Source organism: Mastigoproctus giganteus, chromosome 8 (genome assembly GCF_048544385.1).
Source record: "Mastigoproctus giganteus isolate SK-2022 chromosome 8, ASM4854438v1, whole genome shotgun sequence".
NCBI lineage: Eukaryota > Metazoa > Arthropoda > Arachnida > Uropygi > Thelyphonidae > Mastigoproctus > Mastigoproctus giganteus.
Genome location: NC_143582.1, coordinates 69,547,824 through 69,571,557, shown reverse-complemented (window position 1 = coordinate 69,571,557; position 23,734 = coordinate 69,547,824). Strand labels below are relative to the sequence as shown.

General features: G+C 36.4%; 1 protein-coding gene across 1 annotated transcript in view; it reads right to left on the bottom strand.

Moving 5' to 3' along the window:
* Positions 1-4,674: 4,674 nt before the first annotated feature.
* The window catches only part of LOC150081601 (uncharacterized), a 152,037-nt gene continuing 132,977 nt past the window's right edge, over positions 4,675-23,734 (bottom strand). Inside the window, exons 3-10 of the mRNA XM_090379464.1 lie at positions 23,210-23,407; positions 22,751-23,025; positions 17,103-17,197; positions 15,328-15,574; positions 11,675-11,794; positions 10,103-10,252; positions 8,112-8,240; positions 4,675-4,924 (exon numbers count right to left, since the gene is read on the bottom strand). Coding sequence (XP_090235590.1) covers positions 4,824-4,924; positions 8,112-8,240; positions 10,103-10,252; positions 11,675-11,794; positions 15,328-15,574; positions 17,103-17,197; positions 22,751-23,025; positions 23,210-23,407 — 1,315 coding nt within the window. The 3' untranslated portion in view covers positions 4,675-4,823. The remainder of the gene's footprint in view (positions 4,925-8,111; positions 8,241-10,102; positions 10,253-11,674; positions 11,795-15,327; positions 15,575-17,102; positions 17,198-22,750; positions 23,026-23,209; positions 23,408-23,734) is intronic.

The window sequence follows — 23,734 nt, the reverse complement described above, 5'->3', positions numbered from 1 at the left end:
GCTGATACCTCTGGGTGGCACCCTGAATGCAAATGGTTACCTATCGATCGTAGCCGATCTGGTACACCCGTACACGTTGACTGTGTTCCCTGGGGGTGATGGTATCTATCAGCAAGACGATACGCCATGCCATGTTGCCAAAATTGTCCGTGAGTGGTTTGAGGAGCACTACGAAGACTTCAAGCTACTCCCATGGCCACCGAATTCAGCGGATCTTAACCCAATTGAAAATCTATGGGACCACCTCGATCGACACATCAGACGGATGGATCCTTCACCAATGAACCTACAGGAACTCCGGGGTGCACTGCAGTCTGCATGGTCACAGATACCCGTAGCAAACTTCCGCGGACTTATTAAATCACTCCCACCGCGGCTGGCTACGGTTTATGCTGCGAAAGGCGCATATTCTGGATACTAGGTAGGTGGTCATAATAATATGACTATACCCTGTATTTCTTGGGTCCTAGGAGATTCTTGTCTGATTCGTAAGTCTGAGTTGAAAGGTTTAGTCTTTGAAATAGGCCTTTCTTGATCACTTCAAGATACAGGGGTAGATATTCAGCGAGGACTTGAAAGGCTGCTGGGAAAATGTTTCATTAAACCTGTAGTTAATCCATAAAGAGAGATACCGACGGAGACAAACAATAGATTTAATTCCGCACAAGCCAAGGTTTTTTTTCTCGCTGTCATAACTAATTATATAGCTGCTCAAGGCTATATGATTTTGGACAACTAAAGTAGAGAGAAAAATAAAATGCGGCTCGAGGTTACTTATTTGGCTTCCCCCTCCATACTAATGCTGTGGAAAAAACCAGGAGCACCTGTTGTTTTTCTCTCTGCTATACTATAGTTATGGCAGCAAAAAGAAACATAGCGACCTTTGTTATTACGTGAGAAATTCATTCAGTTTCTCCATAGTATATTATCAAAAGCAAATGTCATGTATACTGATAAAGACTGTATCATTAAACTAATTATTTCTTAAGCAGAACAGTTAATTTTTTTCTTATTCTTCATTGCGAAAATATTTTTTGTCTGAAGCATATTCATTGATAATCTGACATCTGGCATAAGCACTGCGAAAGCAAAAATAAGAGTAGGATTGTGTTATAGGCCTAATGACTCGAATGAGTACAATGAACAATTGTACAGAGAAATAGAGTTGGCTAGTAAATCAGAATGTCTTATAATGGGGGATTTTAACTTCCCAGATATTGACTGGAACTTGTGGGTTGGTCACTCACACACTATTCAGACTTTTGTGGATTTATTGGATGATTATTTTCTGCAGCAGCATGTTCGAGAGGTAACCAGAGCGGGTAATACTCTTGATCTGGTTATCAGCAGTGATCATTCGTGTATTAAGAATTTGAAGATAAAGGAACCACTAGGTGGCAGTGATCACAGTGTACTGATGTGGGATTTACTTAAAGATATAATTACCATCAGGGGTAAAGGAAAGGGTTTTTTCTTCCGCAAAGGCGAGTACAGTGGTCTCAGACAGTTTTTAAGTTCTGTACAGTGGGATCAACTGACGATGTTACCAACAGTAAATTCTAAGTGGGAAGCATTCAAGGAATTAATCGTGGATGCTACTAAAAGTTTCATACCTATTAAGAAATATTGTTAAAGGTTTAGGCCTAAAGGGTTATCAAATAAACTAATGAGACTCGTAATAGAGAAGAAAAATGCATGGGATCCATATAAATTATCAAGCGACTCAGAAGCCTATGGCAGATATTAGCTAGTCTGTAATCAGGTCACAAAGGAAATTAGGCAGGCGAAGGCAGATTACGAGAAATCTTTGGCAAAAGATGCTAAGAAAAACAGCAAGGATTTCTTTACTTATATAAACTCTAAAAGGAAGGGGATGAATCTGATTGGTCCACTTATATCGGTGGTTCGACTGTCGATGATCCTGCTCAGATAGCAAACAAACTGAATGAGTATTTTGATCTACATTTACACATGAGGAGTTATTAAGGTTTGAAAATGGCAAAAGGTTATCAAATTGTAGCAGGGTGCTTAATGATTTTGAATAACTGAGAGCAAAGTGGAGGAGAAATTGTTGAAGTTAAACATAAGAAAGGCACCTGGGGTGGATGGGATCTATCCAGTTATATTAAAGGAGGCGGCAAAGCAACTAAGCAAACCCTTAGCCATAATTATGAGAGTATCCTTGGACTCAGGGGAGGTCCCCACGGACTGGAGATGTGCAAATACATCCCCAATTCACAAAGGGGGATCGAAGGGTGACACGAGTAATTACAGACCAGTTAGTTTAACTTCTGTTCCGGGTAAAATAATGGAGTCGCTGGTTAAAGATGCATTGCAGGATCATCTAGACAAGACTGCAGCAATAATTCAGACACAGCATGGGTTTGTTAAGGGAAAGTCTTGTCTGACAAATTTGATAGGATATTGTAATGCGGTTACAAAGGAACTGGATGCAAAAAATAATTTTGATATCATATATTTGGATTTCAGGAAAGCTTTTGACACTGTTGCGGATGGAAGACTATTGTACAAATTGGAGCAGAATAGTATTAAGGGTAAGTTGCTACAATGGATAAAAGGATGGTTGAGTGGGAGAAGACGGAGGGCGGTAATTAAGGGGTGCTGCTCTTCGTGGACTAATGTTATTAGTGGAGTCCCACAGGGTTCGGTGTTGGGTCCTCTGTTGTTTTGTATATTTATGAATGATATTGATGAAGGTATATCAGGCTTAGTGTCGAAGTTTGCAGATGGTACAAAGGTTGGCAGGGTTGTTAATGGCAGTGTGCTACTGCAACAGGATCTAGATAATTTGGGCAGATGGGCTAAGAAGTGGCAACTGAAGTTTAACATTGACAAATGCAAAGTAGTGCATATGGGTAGAAGTAACCCCAGAGAAACGTACCAACTGTGTGGTACTACACTTAAGGTGGTAGAAAATGAAAAAGACCTGGGAGTAATTGTGCAGTCAGATATGAAATTTTCTGAGCAATGCAGACAGGCTGCCAGAGCAGGTTATGGGGTTTTGTCAATGATATATAGGAATTTTGCTAGCAGGGAAAAGGAGGTGATTGTCCCTCTGTATAAGGCAATGGTCAGGCCACGCCTTGAGTACTGGGTACAGGTCTGGAGGTCTCATTTTAGGAAGGATGTAGATTTGCTTGAGCCTGTACAGAGAAGGGCAACAAGATTGGTGAGGTGAATGAAGGGATCCTCTTACCAAGAGAGGCTTAAGTTCTGCAAATTGCAGTGGCTGGAGATCTGATTGATCTGATTGAGGTGTATAAGGCCTTGAATGGGTTGAGCACGCTGAATTCTGATGGGATCCTTCCACTTGTTCAGATTACGAACCTAAGGGGGCATAAATTCAAATTAAGAAAAGACAGATGTAGAATAGATGTGCGGAAATTTGCCTTTAGCCAGCGAGTGGTTAATTGCTGGAACAAACTTCCATCTGTCGTTGTGGAAGTTTATAGGTTAAATAAATTTATGGAGGGACTGGACAGGCAATGGTGTGATATATATATATATATATATATATATATATTTTTTATTTTTTTTTTTCGTTGATGCTGCATAAGCTCATACACTTGCTTTCTTGCATCACATGCCACTGCTACTATCTGTTGTGACTGCTTATTGTCATTTGTTGACATTTAATAAATTGAACTGTTATTTATTTTAACCATACTATATTTTAGTGAGTGTAATTTAGTGTAAATAATTTCAGTTGTTAGTGCTTAATATTCATTGAAATGCGCTTCCTTAAAACTGCTCAACCACTAGGTATACCTAGCTAAAATCCGGTACTTCTAAATCCTCTAGAGTGCAGAATTTTAAAGACTTTACTGTAATTCGGGAACGAACATTAGAATTCATCTTGTGCAGGAAGCTTTGTTACTATAACAATATATTTACGTTATGTATTATGCTTTACGTCTTTACCAAGTATGCCAGCATGAACTAATATTTCGAGCAGAGCAGAATGAACTGTGGAATGCGAATCCAATGTTTTCTATTATTTATCACCGTCAATTTAATCACTTGTAATATCTTTATTCTAACCTGCAGCTACACCAAACGCTAAAAGCAAAATTACACTGCATACAAGAAAACAGTTGGAGTAGTCGGGGTCCATCTTATAAACTTACTGTACATAAGAGATGATAACAAGGAATAAAAAATAAACATTGAATAGGAGGCATCATCATCCCCACAAATTCGAAATCTATAAATAAAATACGCTAATATCACTGCTGCTGCTTAAGTTATATCACCGAAGTCTTTTCCTCCAGATGAAAATGATCGTTGTACTTTGAAGTCCTTTACTACGTATTGACCGAATAGTTGACTAAATCGCAGTGAAGACATCAAACCGCTTCTTCATGCGATTCAAATATGTGTTGATAGAAGCACGTAATTTACAGGATGCACTGTAATTTTCATCTGGGGAAGTTGAAGTAGGTAGAAGCTGCATTCGACATGACACCGAGACACCAAATATCTTAGTCTGTTATCAGTTTTATATGGAACTCAACACAACTCTTTGGTATGGAATAGCACAGAAAAAAAAAAAAAAAAAATAGAGCGCCATCAGGAGCTGTTTACTGGAACAAGATCTTTCCAAGCCCGCATAAGTCCATGACAATGATTGAGCAGTGTCGACAATCCCTTAGTCGCTGCGGAGACCTTTGGCATAACATGACTATGGGAGTGAGGTAGACTGTGTTTTGACCTCTTCTTGGAAGACAATTTGTACACGTTGCCGACTGTGGACGTTTAAGTGACCATAGCGATGAGAAATAATCTTGCTGTAAAACACTCGACTAACACCTGTCACCTTTGTAAGCATTCATGTTGACAGAGGCTACGGTCGTCAGAGCAGGATTTGACGTTGTGGAGCGGGTTCCGTAATAGTAAGTCGGATCTGGAATGAGAAAAAAACAGCGTCGTGATAATGGAAATAATGGAGTTTGATGAGGTACAAGATGTTTATAAAGTTCAGCAACATATTCAAATAAATAAAGTAAATAAATAATACTACAAATATTTTGATAATTTGAATACCAGTATTTTTCATATAGTAATGATACAGTATTTACAGTTTTCTAATAACACGTGCTTTATGTGTGAGAATTAAAAAAAAAAATGGATTCTTCATCCTACAAAAGTATGCAAATCAGTCTGAGCACACATTAGATAAACATAATACACGTTAAAACCGTATCGATTGGGATATCTGTGAACTAGAAACACTACGACGGAAGCAGTCGATGCGCCTAAAAATCTCAAAAAAAAAAAAAAAAACCGCCCTAAAAAATAGGTTTGTTTTATCTTTATGAATTGATTTCTCTTGGAAGAATTCGAGATTCACATATTCTAGCTTCGTTATTTCAGCTTAGTTGATGCCACGCAGTGTTTCTACTAGAATGGAGTCAGAAGCATTGTCAGAAGTGCTTAGCTTATGGCTACAACGCATATTCCGAGTTTATTCACGTATTAAATGTTTACTTATAATAAATCTTCAGAGTTGGCATACATGAGCATATTTTAGAGCAGTGAAGGTTCTGAGAGAAGGTCGATATTTCCCACTGCATCTTTGGAAACACTCCAGCTATGCTCAATCAGAATCGCATCTAGAGAGCCTTGATTGACCCTCCATCCCAAGAATATTCAAGCTTTGAAGGAATTCACCAAACATTGTCGTGTGGAAGAGAATTATTATCCACCAAAATCGGTACGGACCTATGGCACTTCTGAAAAGCCTCACGTTATATCCGATGATTTTTATCTTTATAACTGTGAGCAGCCAAAGTGCCGCCATCAAAGATGTGCAGATGGTATGGTCGTATATCACCACTGGTTTTTTTTTTTTTAACTCGGTCCTAAAGCTGTTTGCTGCTTGGCAGATCCGGATTTCCCATGGAGTACACAACTTGACATCATAAGTCCCTGAAGAAGATGGTATTTGTTTAGCATCATGAAGCGATCGATGTAGCATCCTAGAGTGCGTGGAGCTGCCCTGTTTAGAATGCGATTACTTTTTCCCCCTCTGCGATTCTCGTCAGGTGGAATCTCTTATGTGGATGAAGGAAAGGGAAATATCATGAGAGCATGTTCTCATAAATGCCCCGTTCTTTGAAGCCTTCTCGATATTTTCGGAGCAAAATGTATTCAGAACTTGGTCGAGATGCCTGACTGTCATCCCCCCATGGCACCTTGCTATTAGGATCAGGAATCGACCATTCTGTGGTATTATAACTCGTGGCTGACCTTGAAGTTATAATTCTCGACACATTAAAGCTTTGCACCACATCACCATGCAGCTGCTCTGCCATCACCCTGCCAATATTTTTCCACCAGCCACCTAATCTTCCGAACTTCTAGACGTCAACGTTTCATTCTACAGAATGAGAAAACGAGCTCAGATGCGTTGTCAAATCGTACGCCGATTTGTGTCAAACTTACGCAATTACTTTATTGATGTATAAATATCTTTGGCGGCACCTACTAAATTTTGGACGGTAGTAAAATCAATTTGTCACGATTTTTCGACGCGGAAATGCCGTCATTTCCGTTTCATAACAAAGAAAAATGGAGTCGGGAGAGGAGATAGCGCAAAGGATCATGGGAGGTGACCTTGAATGTGCTCAGAGTTGGCATAAACCAGCTAGTGGCGGAAAAACGTTTATGATTGGGGGGCATACCATTTAGGTATGCCCCCTAATGTGGTATATCCCCTAATCCTAAATGGTGGCTTTGGGTTAACCATTGCCACCCGTGGTAAAAACCTTTTGGTAACCAGAGAAATCGATATCTTGCAAAATTTAAAGTAAAGCATTTAAAGCAAAGGATCATGGGAGGTGATCTTGGATGTGCTCACAGCTGGCATAAACCAGCAAGTTGCGGAAAAACGTGGGAAACGCAAAAAGATGCGAATCATACACGTTTTTTTTCTGCAACCAGCTGGGCCGGTCAAGAATATTTCAATTGGTTCGCGATTTGACTCCAAATTACATGTATGAGTAGAACCTTTTGCTTGTCACTGGCCATTCTCATTAAAGTTGCAGAAGTCCTCGTTGGTCATCAAGTTTTCGCATTTCTTTGCAATTGCGCTGATTCGGTTGAGCGTGGCGAGCTTTAGATCCTCATTCATCTCGCTGTTTGGATGATTGTAATAGTTTTGAAAGGGGTCTTCTCGCAGTCGCGTTAAAAGGCTATGCAGGTCATTACTGCATGCTTCGTCGGGGTGGTCGTTGTCTTGACACATCGTCTTACATATTTCAATCGTTTTGCGAATGTCCAAGTCCGATTCATACAATTTACGATCTAGTATGAGTTCTTCATTGTCGTCGTAGATCTTGATATTTCATCTCTGTTTCCTCATTGCGAAATGGAATGTGCAGCATTACCATCTCGCGCTTTTACTCGTTGAGATTCTGAGCCAAGTCATAGTTTCGATAACGTATTATGCGTGGATCCTATCGTTTCTTGCAGATCTCGTAGCGCTGCATGTGTAATTTGCGACAAAGCATGACAGAGTAACACGATAGTATGATTGTAACAATACAAATACTTGTATTGTTGCAATCATACTATTCAACAAATGGCTACAATCAAGTGGGTAATTAGGCTATTGGCTTAACCTCTTCCAAACGTTGATTCGGTAGAGTAAGCAGGGGGCGTGTGTATCCTATTTATCACTAACATTGATTCGGTAGAGTAAGTAGCGGGCGTGAGCATAAATTACATCGTTCATGATTTCGGTTCTAGCTGTTAGAAATTTAGTAGGTATCGTCAAAGATGTCAAACACACAAAACATCTTTCGTGCGTACAGGGTACACGCGCGATTTTTTTTTTTTTTTTATGATAGTTGTAGCTTCACTTTTTGAAACTGATGTATTTCTAGTTTCACGTTCATGAAGTTAGAATTTTCCTTTTACATCTGGTGATGATAAATTTTTAAGAACTTCTTTAAATGTAAATTATTTTACTGAAGTATTATTGCAATTTCTACATCCTTTCATTTTCAGAAATCCTTATGTTTGTGACGGACTGCAAGCAATAGATATTTCAAGAATATGAGACTGACACAAATAGAAGTGGTACTTACTGATGATAGGACTGGGTCCATACCCGTACGATGTATAGTTCGTTGGAGAGGGATACTGTGTATAAGGAGACGAGTATCCATATTCTTGAACGTTTGAGCATCCGGAACTTGTAATAGCAGCGCCTGTGACTGAAATCAGGAAAATGGTAAGAATTTATTTAATAAACTTTATTTTAAATATATAGGAATAACAGTAATATAGGGAGATTAATCTAGATCCGTTTGCTTAATAATACTACAGTATAACAGGCCAGTAACTTTTCGGCAATGTGATTGTAAACATTTATCTAATTAAAAACTTGGCAGTTTCTTAAAATATTAGAATTATTTTATTTGCCAGAGCAGGTCCTTTTATCATAATGATCAAAATGTGTCCTGTTCACACAATTTCAAAAAAAAAAAAAAAAAAACACCTATATTTCAGTTCACTATTTTATTTATTATTTAACTTTTATATCCACGAGTTTGCATGTATATAAAAGTTTTCAATCGTACATTCAGCTATAAAAATGAATTGGTGTATCATGAATAGTGACTTTTATTTGTGCTGAATAAGCCATTGTTCCTCTGTTATAATGGATTGTATAAAACAGCTTGTAGCCTTCGTGTAACTAACAAACAGTAACTTAGGTATTCTTTGAGCTGCATGATGCGTAGGTAAACTGTGTTGTTTGAAGATAATTCCCCCAGAATTTACGCTGGTATTATTATGTTTGTTTCCGATGTGTAAATATGTACATAAAGGGGGTTCAAACGTTTCGTATCACCGTATTTGCAATATAATCCTGACCTTCGATCACGAGAACAATATAAGGTTCCTGTAACGGAAGGTCAGGATTATGAGAGGTATATTCGCCCATCGTCTCGCTGACAATATTTAGTTTATGCTAACATCACTTGGTAATTGGAGTTGGGAAATATCATTGTGCTCATATCATATATAATACGTGGTTTCTTCATCATCGTAATGTTGGTCCCCATACTGCCCTGGTCTGTAGTTGAATATCAAGCGAAATACAGCATTCTTGTGATGCCACATGCACCCGCCTCTTCAGATTTAGCATCTTGGCTAAACTGTAAGGAAGATTTTATGACAAGGAAAACATTGCTGAACACACGAACGAGAATACTGAGAGCTTATCTGAAAACAAAAATGGTTAGAGGCATGCTTTAGTAAGTGGTACCATCCTCTAAATAAAACTATTCAGTTCCAAGGAGACTTTGAATGAGATACGTTTTCCAGCTGTAATTCTGTTTGTGTGATATTTCAATCAATATCACAATATTCTGATAGGCACTTGTACTCTTTTCTTATCTGAACCTAAAATGCTGATATTAAAATTATGACTCGTTATTTTAATGAATAACCCTGATTACCTCACTGTTATCAGAATTAGCCCAAAAGAATACGTAAGTCTTTAGTAATTTAAAAAATATATATGTAATCCAAGCTTAAAATAGCGCTTCAGGTTGTGGGTGAAATATTATAAAATAAAATATTATTAGATTTATTTATATTCTATCCAAAATAATATAAAACATTTGTTGTAGGTACGTTTAGTAAAATATGTGGGAACCTCCACTTATGCAGGGTGGATCCGAAATGGCGAAAAATATTTCACGAGGAAGTTCTGCGCGAAAATCGAAGAAAGTTTGAGACTTTTTTTTTTTTAATTTATTTATTTTTTTATTTAAAGCACTATTTTCGAGTTAAACGAGCTCAAAATTTCGTGACTCGTTCCTGCTATGAATCACTTCCGTTTTGCCCAAAGATTATAGACTGAGTTTTTCTCCAACAACGAAAACTTTGTCGAAATTTCTTATGTGGGCATGCCAGTATTTCACTAACATTTTCTGTTGATGTATTTACTTTGGTTGACGTGGTTGGGGAAAACATTTCGAGTATTTTTTCCTCCAACCACGAATAAATTACAAATTCGCTACAACGGAAGATTAAGTGAAATTAAAATTGTCTCTTAAATTATTTTTACCTTGGTATTGTCCGAAGGAACCAAGTGGACTGTATGTGTTTGGAGGACTTAGAGACGTGCCTTGTACAGGTTGGAGAACTGTTAAGCACGGAGACATATTCGACAGATCAGCTTTTGTCGGAGACGGGCTATTCTCCACCTCTGCTGTACCTGGCAAAAAAACAACAACACAGTTTTGGACTTTTTGGATTATCATCAAAGTTTTGTCCTCAAACTATAGAAAAAGAATTCGGATTTATTTTCCCTGTTTTTTTTTTTTTAATACATTATGTACTTCTAATTTATAACCATATTTTACAAACACCAGCTGTTATTGTCTGAAATATGATGAGTGAAAGAAAGCGTTGATTGCTATAATAATATTTAGGAATTAAAATGAGTGTATGTGGATAAAAGCCTATTATAAAGTGATCACTGTACAATAGCGTACATAAATGACAGGTACTAAACGTATACATGGGATGGCGTCGGGAGGTAAAAAAAAAAATGGCATCGTTTGCAAAAATCAGTATTCTGTTACACGAATTAAAGTATTATTCAGTTGTCATTTCATTTAACGGTTCTTAATTTTTTTTTTAATGAAAATACACTTAGAATGATGTTATTGTGCGTATTTCGTTCATATATTATGCTGTTTTGTATGAATAATTGATCCGGACAGAAATCAAATGCAAAATCCATAATTTATCTACTATTTCCATACATTTAATGCGTAAATACAATAACAATAAGTTTTAGACCATTCAGTTATAGAGACAGGGAGACAGGAAGCACATCAACAGGGACATTAGTCGGAGACTTTTTAAAGAGTATTCTGAGTGTTGGTGCCTCTGTTTAAAAAAAAAAAAAAAAAAATTCTCAAAATTCACATTACTTTAACCATGTTTAAAATTGAGGGCGGCATGAACATATCACCTGCTCATTTTGAAATACTCTCGTTTAGCCCTCTCGATTAGCGAGTTTGTGAGTAAGAAAAATTCCAGTGGTACTTCAATTTCATTATTCTGTTGACATGACTCCACCATGACTTTTTTTGTTCCCGAAACTGAAATACCGCAGCTCAGCTCTATATAAGCTCTTTTGATATAGAGGGGAAAATATATATGTATCTTTTCTTTTAAATTCACGCCCATTTTTGGAAAACAGATTAACCTTTTTACTCTTTTCTGAAAAAGGGGTGTGAATTTAAAAGAAAAGCTACCTTTTTTTTTTTTTTTTTTTTTTTGTGCGGCAGGTGTATGCTCCAACGATGTGTACTTAACGAAAGTAGTACTTTTCCGTGGTTTCACCTATCACTGTTCCCTTTTCTCCTACTAGTTTCGACTTTCCATACGGAACTTAAATAAGCAGAATTAAGAGGTGATTTATCTTTGTAAAGAAGTCTCACTATTTGTGATTGTTATTTTGGGTAATTAGACGCCTTTTTAGGCTATTATTCTCTTAAGTGGAAAGAATTGATATATATTTGCAGCAAACTGTTCAAGGCCTGCCGCGTTACATTATACAGAAGATATAAAATATAAATTCATTGTATGTGATACGACCATGAAATATGCAAGTTATTATACTTACTTGTCTGATAAGCTGGTGGATGGGACGCCATGGTAGGGTCTAAAACACTTCCGGTGCCAGTTGCCAGTTGTTTCACTTCTTGCATATTAATAGGAGTTAAAGGAGTGAGAGAGCCACTTCCTGTTGATATAAAAAAAAAAATTGGTACTATTCCCTTTAGAAACTAGTTATAACATAATGCTATTGAAGTATATGTTCGTGTAGCCTCACAAACTTTTCTTTCCTTGGTGGCGCCTCGTTTTTTAAATAATTGCAAATGGCATTCTTTCGTAACTAACACATTCAAAACAACACAGGGGGGAAAATCGCATATCACAGGTATGTATTAATCAGAACTTAACTTGGCATGAAATCCATCGTGGAGCTCACTTACAACCGTTTTTCTGCCAATCAACGACGCATTAGTAATTATTAACCTGTTTTGGTTGACTGTAATTAAAAATGAATGGATATTTAATTTTTACGTTGATCAAAATATCCTGCGAAGGAAAACGTTATAATAAATGGGAGAAAGACGTTTGATTATTCATTTAAGCAAGTTCTGGATATTTTCGACAAAATATTGCAGCAATAATTATCCTCTAATAGTTTCTCTATCAGTTATCTTCTGGAAAAATCTTTTTTTTTTTTTTTTTTTTCGCGTGTTGAACCATGATAAACTTGGATTTCAGGTTCAAAATTACTGTTATTTTGTAATTTAGTGCAGCCTTATAATGCAGATAATTTTTATATGAAATTTTGCCCATTCAGTGCTGTGAAAAGTTTTGTTATATGGATAATGAATAACATCACTCGGTTGGATGGAAATTAAAACGTTTTCGTCATATTCATCGTATATGACTTATCAAGAGATGAGCAACCTCTTTCGAGTTTGCCTGTATGGCATACCTCCTGGCGGACTGTATCCCGTATATTGCTGGAAAGATGTCCGTATGAGTTTCTTAACATGTCAGTTGGACCCTAGAGCAACAGTAGTGTGATTTTCTCGGACGAATCTACATTAGACTACCTTTCAGTTTGGGTCATATCTTCATCTAGAGGGCACACTAAACCAATCCGCAGCAGGAAGGGATTATTACTGAAGTAGTGGTGTTGATGGTTTGGGCGAGCATAATGTGCAATGCATGTACGGAGCTGCACATCTTCAAGAGAGGAATTGGGATTTCTGTGATATATAGAAACGAAATATTGAACCCAATGCCAAACTTTTTAAGAGTACGGTAGAACTCATTCACTTCCTTCTAATTTACAATATCTTTCATATATTGCAACTTGAGCATTTTTTTTTTTTTTCAGACCGAGAATATTTCCCGAATGGAGGAACGTGAGGACCTGAATCCTCTTGAGCATTTCTTCCCCAGAACCTTGCCCGAGTCAGAAGCTTCTCTTGAAGAATGACTTCTATTACATCAAGGCTTTTGAAAACTCATTATCATCACGAGAACACTCTGACTCTGGCTGTCAGGAATAATCATACCGCTATTAAGATTCATAATATCCTTTTCTGGGAAAATGGGCCCATGCGTAACTGAAATTGGTACTCCATTTCAGTTACGCATGAACTAATTTGCATATTTTAGAATGAAAATCTTTAGCCGTAAAATCACACATAGATCATAACATAGTGTATTTCATGCCAAATTTCACTGATTTGTATTAATTATTTTGTAACTTTATAAACTTTTTTTCACTACTATACAAGAAGTATAAAAATATGTCAGCACGAACATTAAGCATACGAATACAGATTTGTTTTTATAATTTAATTTAAACAAGACTCAGTCTACTAAATATATATTTCGAGTATTTAATTAATAAAATTTGGATACACTTCAGGCATGCCTAAAATAAAAGACATATTAAAATGATTTTTTTTCACACGTGTAGTACACAGTTATAAAATTTATGTACACTTAAAAATTAAAATTGTATACAATAAAAATCGAAGCAGTATGCTAGCTGTGGCTAAACCGTATCTCGCTAGCTGTATGAGAGGAATGGAAAGAGCTGGCTCTTTATTCCTCTAGTGCTCTGGGGTAGGGGGGAGGATCCAACATGCGACTCGCCTCATTTTTATATATCTAACAGTAATACCCCCAGTTTTCGTGAATAGTTCACGATGTTCAATACGAGCATTCTCACTGACGTGATCAAAATTTATCAATGACAAGGACCATAACTGAATGAAGTTGATTAAACTTCATTCAGTTATAGTCCTTATCATTACCGTAAAAAAGTGACGCGGCCCATATACGTGTACACACATTTCTGAACATGTGGCCCACCATTGAAACAAAAGTGGACGCTTCTGCTCTAGCTGCTTTATCTTTTGTGCTGCTATTTTCCTAATCTCCGAGACTGGTACGTCTCGGAGATTTTAAGTCATTGGCATAGGAAATTAGATCCAGATTCACTCACAAGGTCTCGAAAACGACTGCAAAGAGACTTGCTTGTGGAACTCTTCTAGTGACTGAAATTACTCGTTAAAGATTTTGGATGCGCAGCCGTTAGCTGGCTGCATTTGAAGGACTGCGGTGAATATGTTAAAGAGGCTTCTCTATGGTTAAAGTATAATCCATTTGATTCCAGAATATGGAGCAGAGCAGGTATTTTTATCCGGTCGAACGCAGATTTGCACGATATCTATTTGTAATATGCTGCTAAATATTTTTGGATTGCTTGATAGGCATCTAGATGGGTGACTTCCCATCTGGTAAGAGGTGGAAATAAGGAGATCTGTGGTTGGAGCATTCCGGTCACAGACCTTACTTCCAGTCTGTTATATAACTTGAAAATCAAAATTTAATACAATTAAAAATCGAATAGTTTAAGAGAACAGAGCTATTCGAGTGGTGACTTGATAAATATATATTTATCAAGAGCTGAATTTAAAAATTCAGCTTTTACAGCACACTGGAACCATATTACACAAAACAAAACAAAGTTTAAGAGAACAGAGCTATTCGAGTGGTGACTTGATAAATATATATTTATCAAGAGCTGAATTTAAAAATTCAGCTTTTACAGCACACTGGAACCATATTACACAAAACAAAGATATATGAAAACCATTTCCCCCACTGCGTGCTCTTAAATGAAAGTACGCGTCACTGCCCTGACTTCCGTGTTTTTCATATTGGGATTTTTGTTATTTTAAAATCTCCAGAAGATTTTTTTTAACTGCAATATTTTAAATGTATTTTCCTTTTGTTATTATTTGCGGAAATGTATAAAAAATAACCTTAATTTGACTATATACTTGTATATAGGGAATGCTGCTCTCCACAAGAGTGTCAGATTTTTGCCAACCTTTTATGATTTTATAAACTTCCAATATGAATCCTGCAAGTTTACCTATCTTCATAAATCATGCTAGTCGAGAGACAGTACGACAAAATATTTAATATTTCTTTCAGTAATGCATGCTACGCCACTCCCTCCCCCTCACAACCTGCTGCTTTCCAAATCCGTGGTGCATTCCGCGATCACTTCAATTTGACACTTGTTTTAGACAAATAGAATGATATAAAATTAAGATATTTTGATTGAAGTCTTTTCCGGACAAGAATTGGTTTTGTACTCATTGGTGAGAGGAAATGAAATGGAAAAAATTAATGTGGATCTGGATTGATATTAAAAGACAAATAACTTACCTAATGGCGGGGAGTAGACTGCTGTAGACTGCACCTGGGACGTCATCGTAACGTCGTACGGAACAATGTCGTGTTTTAGATGATCGCTGACTGCAGCTGACGCAGCTGTGGTTACCACAGGTGTGAATACCTGATCGGGAGTACTCGTCGTGAAATGTTGCAAACTGTAAGCCACACCATTGGTGACTGCTACATCAGGTAAACCCATAGCTTTCAATTCTTCCTGCTTCGGCCATTTTGACCACATCTATAGGAATGGTAAAATTTTACGTACATTATTAGCTGTATGTTTTGTAGATTGCCCGCACTCTAAACAACATATAGCGCACAAAAGTAAGAAAGGAGAATCTCATTTAAGTTTAATGTCAAAACAAGTTCGCCTGCCTTTATATATATGGAGTTTTAAAAAAGCAAAAATATTATTTAATATTTTTATATATCTAATTTATTTTGAAAATGTGTACATTATGCACAAAGCTGTCAATGTATGTATTAATTTATTTTAATTATAATCTTAAAACTGTTTTCATCAAAAAAGTGAAGAAAAAATATATAAACTTACTTTACACTCCGTTTGTTTATATAAGTTAGTATTAGATTTATTAATAATAAGTCTGTTAATTATAGCCATATCTGTAAATATGTAAGCACCCAGAAAGGGGACCTTCTTATTGACTCCCCCCCCCCTGACCATCCCATTTTCATAGGGCATTCTGAGATTTTTGACGTTAAAAGCGTTTCTACTGGCGTTTTTTTAATTTTGTAACGAAAAACCGTCATGCGAAAAGCGTTACGAAAATTTATTCCAATTTAATTTATCTTCTACTGGAGCAAATTTAATGAAAATTTTCACGGAGCTTCATCTTAGCTCCATACTAGAGGGAAAACTTTCAAACCTCCGAAAATTGCGGTAGTTTTTCCAGGATAGTAGAAAATATGAACGTGTGATCAAGGAAATTTTTTCACGTAATAAACGGGATAATGTGGACGTATAGCATATCGTTGGAAAGCTAAGGAATTTAGAAACAGAAATATTAATGTTTTAAGATACAAAAAACTTTCGGAAACTGGGAAATGCGTTAATTTGAAAACGCATCTAGTTTCAAGTCACCTGGTGTTTTCAGATTGAAAGTAATTTTTTTTTTTTTTACAATTAAACTGTGATGCTGGAAAAGAGTTGTGCACATTTATGAAAACATTCTTCGACTTGAATATGTCATCAGATCTTTAGATAAATACTAAACGTAATGGAACAAGTCGTTAAAGTTCATTAAACATACCTTTAATTCGCCTTTTTAAGCTCCAAATTAAGTAGAAATAGGAAACTAATATACCGTTAACTTTCTATAAACGAAACATCTTCATTTTAACTGGCTCGAACGTATATAAGTTGGCAGTGTTTGCCATTCTGCTTTTCGCCTGTAACATCTTATTTTGTGATAAAATTGTAAAAATTGTCTCGCAAAGTAATGGTCTTCCATGTGTTTTTTCATCTCCGTACAAAGTATAAAAAATACACAAATAAAATAAATATACATAGAATAAAATATTTGAATAATCTTGTAAATATGGCATTTTTACCACGAGAAGTTTAGCCTAATTTGTTGGAACCAGACTTTTTTTTTATTTTATTAACTCACATTTTTGGCTTCCTGAACACAAATGAATAGTTTGAGAATCACTGCAGTAATTAATTCATAAAATTTCGTTTATTACGTTTGCGAAGCAGAATTTATTTACCCTAACCGAGAATGGGGGAAAAGGAAATTACTTACTGCTCCGTAAAGTTGGTCGCCATTATAATGTGCGCGTTGTCGCTTTACTTCGTCATCACTTAGGTCACCATTAAGTTCTCGACTGTCTGACACTGCTGAAAAACCAATAGAAAGTAAAACTATTTTAAATGTTCGTGTATAGTGAGTAAAAGAATGAAATCATTCTTGAAAAGTCATACAATAATAAACCAGGTGAAAATTACAAATATGCCACTTATGAGCATTAATCATAGCATGTAAAACAATGTGGAAGTAGTGATTATAGTATGACGTGCTTATTGGATATACTGTATATAACGTTGTGGTGTACTTATATCCTTATGTACAAAACAGCTCAAATAACGAACAGATGCGCCACTCTGTGATATGTGAAAGTTGTTATGATAAGTTATAATAAATCGCACATCGCTGTTCAGCGGGTGCACTCAATGCTTATTTAAATGCAAAAGAATTTTAAAAAGGGCAGAAGTTTTCTCTACAACCTTGATGTCAGATTTCGTTTTTTCCATTTAGCTTGCTCCAGCTTCCGGTCATTATCTTCATTCGCCTATTTACCGCCACTCCTATTTCTAGCGCTTTCCTCTTCGTTGCAGCGGAAATATGGCTGTTTTTTCCCAACACGAACTGCTTTTTAAAATAGTTCAAATTGATTATTGGCTAATCCATTCTTTTGGCTAATCCATTTTCTTATGAATTTCTTTGTGCATAAAGAAATTCATAAGAAATCGAAACAGATTTATCAATCTTCGTACGAACCAAAGTTCGTACAGAGGGAAAAAAAAAAAAAAAAAAAAATATATATATATATGTACAACGAAAGCAAATTCAGTACCACAATAACGATTACTTATATAAAGCTATAATCCTGACGTTCAATGAGTCGAAAAGCAAAATTTGTGTACATGGATATAATGTCAAAACTAATTTTACAAAAAAAAAAAAAATATATATATATATATATATATATATATATATATATATATATATAGCTGTTAATTTCATCTGATAGTTCCTAAAGGCATGGTAAAAGATTTTATTATAATTCTTTAATTAGCCTAATGCTTCCACCGCTTTTAGAATACAGCCTAATAATTCAATAAAACGCTACAGTGTTAGTCTATATATGATTATTGTAGCTTAATTTTATACAATCGGACGTTACAAGTGAGCAGTTTAATGTGGTAAGCAAGGAACAGTATTCATTTCGTGTTGACACGGTTTTTTTTTGTTTTTTTTTTTCTGTTTAATGGGAAAAAAAAACAAAAAGCATTTTTAAAAAATGCACTAAAAATAAATAAATGCCATTCATCAGATCTTATTTTAAACAAGACCACTCAGTACTGAATTTTCTTTAGTTGTACATTAAATGTACTTTTTGTTTCCTCTCTCCGCTGTACGAACTTTGATAAGTCTATTTCGATTTCTTAAAAAATTCTTTATGCATAAAGAATTCTTTAACATAGACTGGTAAAGGAATCTTTTAAAACTGCTGTAATTCTTGCTCAGTCCGAAAAATCTTGGAACAATTGAAAACCCTAATAGGAAGGGGGGAGGGATTCACACCAAGTTCATTAACCCTTGAAATTCAACCAAAACTGAAGAAAAGCCAGATAATATTAAATTTACCTTCGCGTTTGAAAACGCTGTATTTTTTAGTGTTTTGACAAGTCCTGCATACAGCTTAATTTGAACTGTTTATTCCAGTTTTCTTAAAAAATGGCATGGACGGAACTTAGAAAATTAATTTTACTTTTAATATTTTTCTTTTAATTATTTTTAATTATTATTAAGCCTTTTTCTTGCTTTTAATAGAGTTGATTACTGTTTATTAACAGGAATGTGTGTCATTTACGGTTGCTTAGTGTGCTTACGCCATTGGACAGCCTGAAATCATTTACTACCGTTCGTTTAAAAGACCATTTAGATAATAAAAATCATAGTGTATGTAAAATTATCACAAAACCTACTTTAGTCCAGGAATTTTTTTTTGTATGAAGTCTCGTCATTTAGTTTACCTTGTCTTAAATGATTTTCTAATTGGTTAGTGTATCAAAAGATGGCAGCACATGTATATTGAAATTGCAATTGTTTTCATGGTTGCCAGTAGGTCAACGGGACAAGGTTTGGATTCACACAAAGCTCTTTGAAGGGACAGCTCGATTGCGTGTCTGCGACCGGAAATTGTGCCGTCACAAAGGTCTGCACGTCATTGTACCGAGGGCTTATCGTTATATAATGACCGACAGAGACGGTGAGAACTCCGACCTCGAGTTCTGTAGATAGCCGTTTTCCGGAGGAGATGTGAGCTTTAAACCCAAGGAACAATAGACAGTCAAGGAACAATAGGTTGTATGTTAGCGACTTTATCGCAAAGGTTTCTGGGTGTGGAGAAAATTAGATATAGAGGTCACTGCTGAGTAATTCTCTGGGCATCCCATAGTGACCTGTATATCTGTGGATAATTCTTTATAGTGGTTGTGGTGGGGAATGTGTGTATGTGCGCGCGCACTAATAAATTAGCTTAGGTACTAGGTACATGGAAATTTTAATTAATTAAAGATATACTAAAGTTAAAGTATAAATGTAAATCTAAATTAAATTATATCAATTTTCGTTTGATGCAGCTCTTCGACAACTCATAAAAATGAACAGTGTGACACTCTTTACAGAAAAATATTTGAGCAAGCGTTGATCTTTTTCTGTTAACTCTGTTTCTACCTGTTTTAGGTGGCCATTGCACCATTTATCTTATCATATAAAAAATCCATTTAGAAGCTTGTTTTGTATCGGGCTGCCACTCTATCTATAGATGAGCAATAAAGAGTTTTTATGCATTACAGCCGTGAGAATTCCTCGCGGGAAAACATGGATATATGTACTGACCTCATTGCACTGCCACCTCCAAAAGTTTTTTTCGCAATGTTAGCAGGATGGAATGTGATCCCCGTTCTTTCCAAGTGAAATTTGGTGGAGAATCCCATCGAGTCCACATGGACTCATCATTGAAAACATCGTCCCTATTGCTATAGGCACCAAATGAAACCGGCTGGGTTTTTTTTTTTTAAATAGGGTTAGGGAAACAGACAGCTGAGCCTCACGCATAAAAGGATTCCTCTTGTGAAGCAAACAAACAACAAAGGCAACATACACACTCTCTGTCGATCCGGCAAGTGTGGAGTTTTCATCAATGGCCGTCATGAAATTGATAATTCGAGTAGCGAAAACGGGCTATTTTATCTGGTTACGCGGAAACCATATAAAAACAGACCCAGGTTATGCGCAACTTTGTTTACGGGATCCAACAGAGAATATTTTATATTTACAAATGCATTCGCAGTTTTGTTTCTTAACTTTTCATTATCAATACGTTTATGCATATTCAATAACTTTTGATTGGGTAATCACAGCCAGCACAGCGCAACGAGCAATTGGGGAGCTAGAGTAAAGAGGTATATTATTCAGTAAGCTTGTGATTGGGCAATCACAGCCAACACAGTACGACGAACAATTGGGGTGGGGGGGGGAGTATAACCCGAGCTAGTGTCAAGAGGTATATTGGCTGCAATACGAAGCAAGCTGGACGCCACGCAGCTCCCAACAACACCAAATGTTTGTTAAATCAAAATATTATCAAAATTATTTAAGGAACCCAAAAGCAATTGCTTTGCCTCACCCTAGGATACTAAATAGATTTGGAGATAAGCACACAATGAATATAATAAACAACTTGTTGGCTAGTATTGATTTCAGGCTCAAGAGAAGTTACCCAATCTCCAAATTAAAATTCCTAATAAGAAAATTCTTGATACTCAATGACGCAGTAGATTAGAATTGATATGCAGATAAACTACTACCTCTGTTTTACAGTGTGGAATATACTATGTGTAGTGACTTCATAGTCTTTTCTGTAAGATAACAAATTTGTACAAAAACTGTTGTAAAGGAAGAATTACAACTTGTTGTCAAGAAATTTACTTTTCTTAACAAGTTCATTTATTGTAAACGAATTCTCTTGATAAATAATATTGTATTGTATTATCATATCATCATAATCATAAATCGTAATCATAATCATCGTTATTATCATAAATTAATATTATTATATTATCATGGTAATCAAAATATTATCAAAACTATTCTTGAATATATGTTTATCTCATTATCTTGTACTCGAGAATCTAGTCAATAAGATATTTTTCAAAAGGTCTTGAACTTTGCTCATCAATCAGGTAGCATAGCGTGGTATAGTTGCGGAAGGGGAGGGGGGGTTAATTTAGTTTCACGCTTACCGATACAGTTGTTTGTTGGGTACGCTATATATTGTATAGACGCGTATTCCAGAGGTTATTAATTAGGCTAATTTAAGTCGCTACAGAGCTGTGAGCATTTACAGTTACTCACGTGGTTGTTGCTGAAAAGCGAATAAAAATGAAATGAAAATCACGTGATTCGGAAATCGTCCATCTTGTTCTTGTATCGAATCATAGATGCTGCTACTTATACACTGGAAACTTAAGGACCAATACTATTTCTAAAGGTTGCAACCACAAAATCTTTACTGATGAGAGTAGATTCAGTCTCATCAGCGATTCTGGATGTCAGCTAATTTGGCGAGAGGTTAGCACACGGTATCATCCCGCAAACATCACTGAAAGGGATTGATATGGCGGTCGAGGATCTTGGATGGTACACAACTCCAGATACTGGAAGGCGGTATTGTAACCTGCGCACGCTACTGTATTGATGTAATCCTTTCCCATGTGCGTCTGTTCCGAGGTGCCATTGGTCCCGAGTTCGTGTTTATGGATGATAACGCCACACCCCATCGCACTGCAGCCGTGATATGCTTTTGGAAAGTGAGGACATTGTTCGTATGAATTGGCCTGCCCGTTCCACCTATGTAAATCCCATCGAATACATATGGGACGTTCTGGGGAGACGCCTAGCGGCACGTCCACACCCACCAGAAAATGTTCACCAGCTGAATATGTGCTAACAGAGGAATGGACGATGTTATCGCAAGAACTTATCAACAACGTTGTTCTAAGTATGGACAGGCGGTGCAAAGCCTGCATCGAAATTATGGGTGGCCATATCTCCTACTGAGGACTGCTTTTCCCTTTGTTCCATCTTTGGCAGTGATGCATCTGTATCATGGCAGCCAGTGCTATGTTGCCATTTTTGAATAAAGTCCCCCTGTACCGTTTTGTTTCCGTTGTTTTGTCGGTGTTGTTTCCTTCATAATTTCTGTACCTCACGAGGTTCCTTTGGTGTGCTTTTCTCATATCTAGACCACTCCTCTGAGAAGCTACATGTGAAAACCTGACTTGTCCTTAAATTTTACACACCAGTGTAGAAACAGTCCGTATTTGGAAATTCGCGAGGCTGTGAATAGAGAATTGTTGTTGTTATTTGGTTTTTAGGAGCATAAGCAACTAAAGCCATATTGCTCCGGGGATATGCGGTGGTCATTCCCTGACCTTTCCGCATCCTCCGTATTTGGTGGTCACGGGCTCGAACCCCGGTCTAATCAAGAAGCGTGTGCTACGCACTGCCGCTCCTGCCCACCTGGCTACGGAGGCGCCTAATAGAGAACTGCGGAGGCTATTTTAAATTCTGTAATTTATTTTACTTAAACAGCTGCTTACCTCCATTGATGTCGTCATCCCTTTTCCTCTTGCTTAAAGTCACATCGGTGTTGCAGTTCGGAATGCCAAGGATGCCACTAATGGAGTAAGATGCTTTAGACAGTGAACTACCATCTTGAGTATCGGGAGGTGGAGGGTGTGCAATCGTTGTGACTGTGTTTGAGGATGGATTTATATGCGGGTTGCCAATTCCTTCACAACCACTACTGTTTGGACTGATATGATGGTGAATTGTTACATGTTTTGCCTTTTCCGCAGCTTTGTTCCTCACAATCCTATAAATATAAGGAAAGAATTAAGTTTAACGACCAAGTTCGGTTGTTGGAATTAACGATGCTTAAATATAAACTATTATCATTACCAGTTTTATTACTAGTGACCAATCATTAAAACATTGTCCACTTTGGAAGAAAAAAAAAAAGAAATATTTGATTCCAAATATTACATTATATTAATTACCTATTAATTGAGCTAACACTTGGGATATTGTCCTGGTCGCACACTCCATCTGCAAGTAGTCTGTCCCTGATTTCCCACGCAAACATTGTTGGATTTTGTTTCTTATAGTCGGCGATCGCATCCACTACTTTCGGGGTAGCTACCTTTGGCTTGCTTCCGCCAATAACTCCTGGTTTGATTGACCCTGTTTCATAATACCTAAGAAGTATAATAGCTATCTTTTATTTTGCTGCTCGAAAGAGATTGAAATTATATATATATATAATTTCAATCTCGTTTATATACATACATATATATATATATATATATATATATATATATGTATATATATACATATATATATATGTATGTATATAAACACTTTCGCATGGACAACAAATATATAATACCTGTTTAAAATCAATCCGTCAAAAATAATATCGGGAAAAAAGGCATTTAGATTTATAGAATGCATTTTTACAAAGTTATTTTTTTACGACATAAACTCATTACTACAATGGTTTTCTTAAAACAAGATTTCTTTTA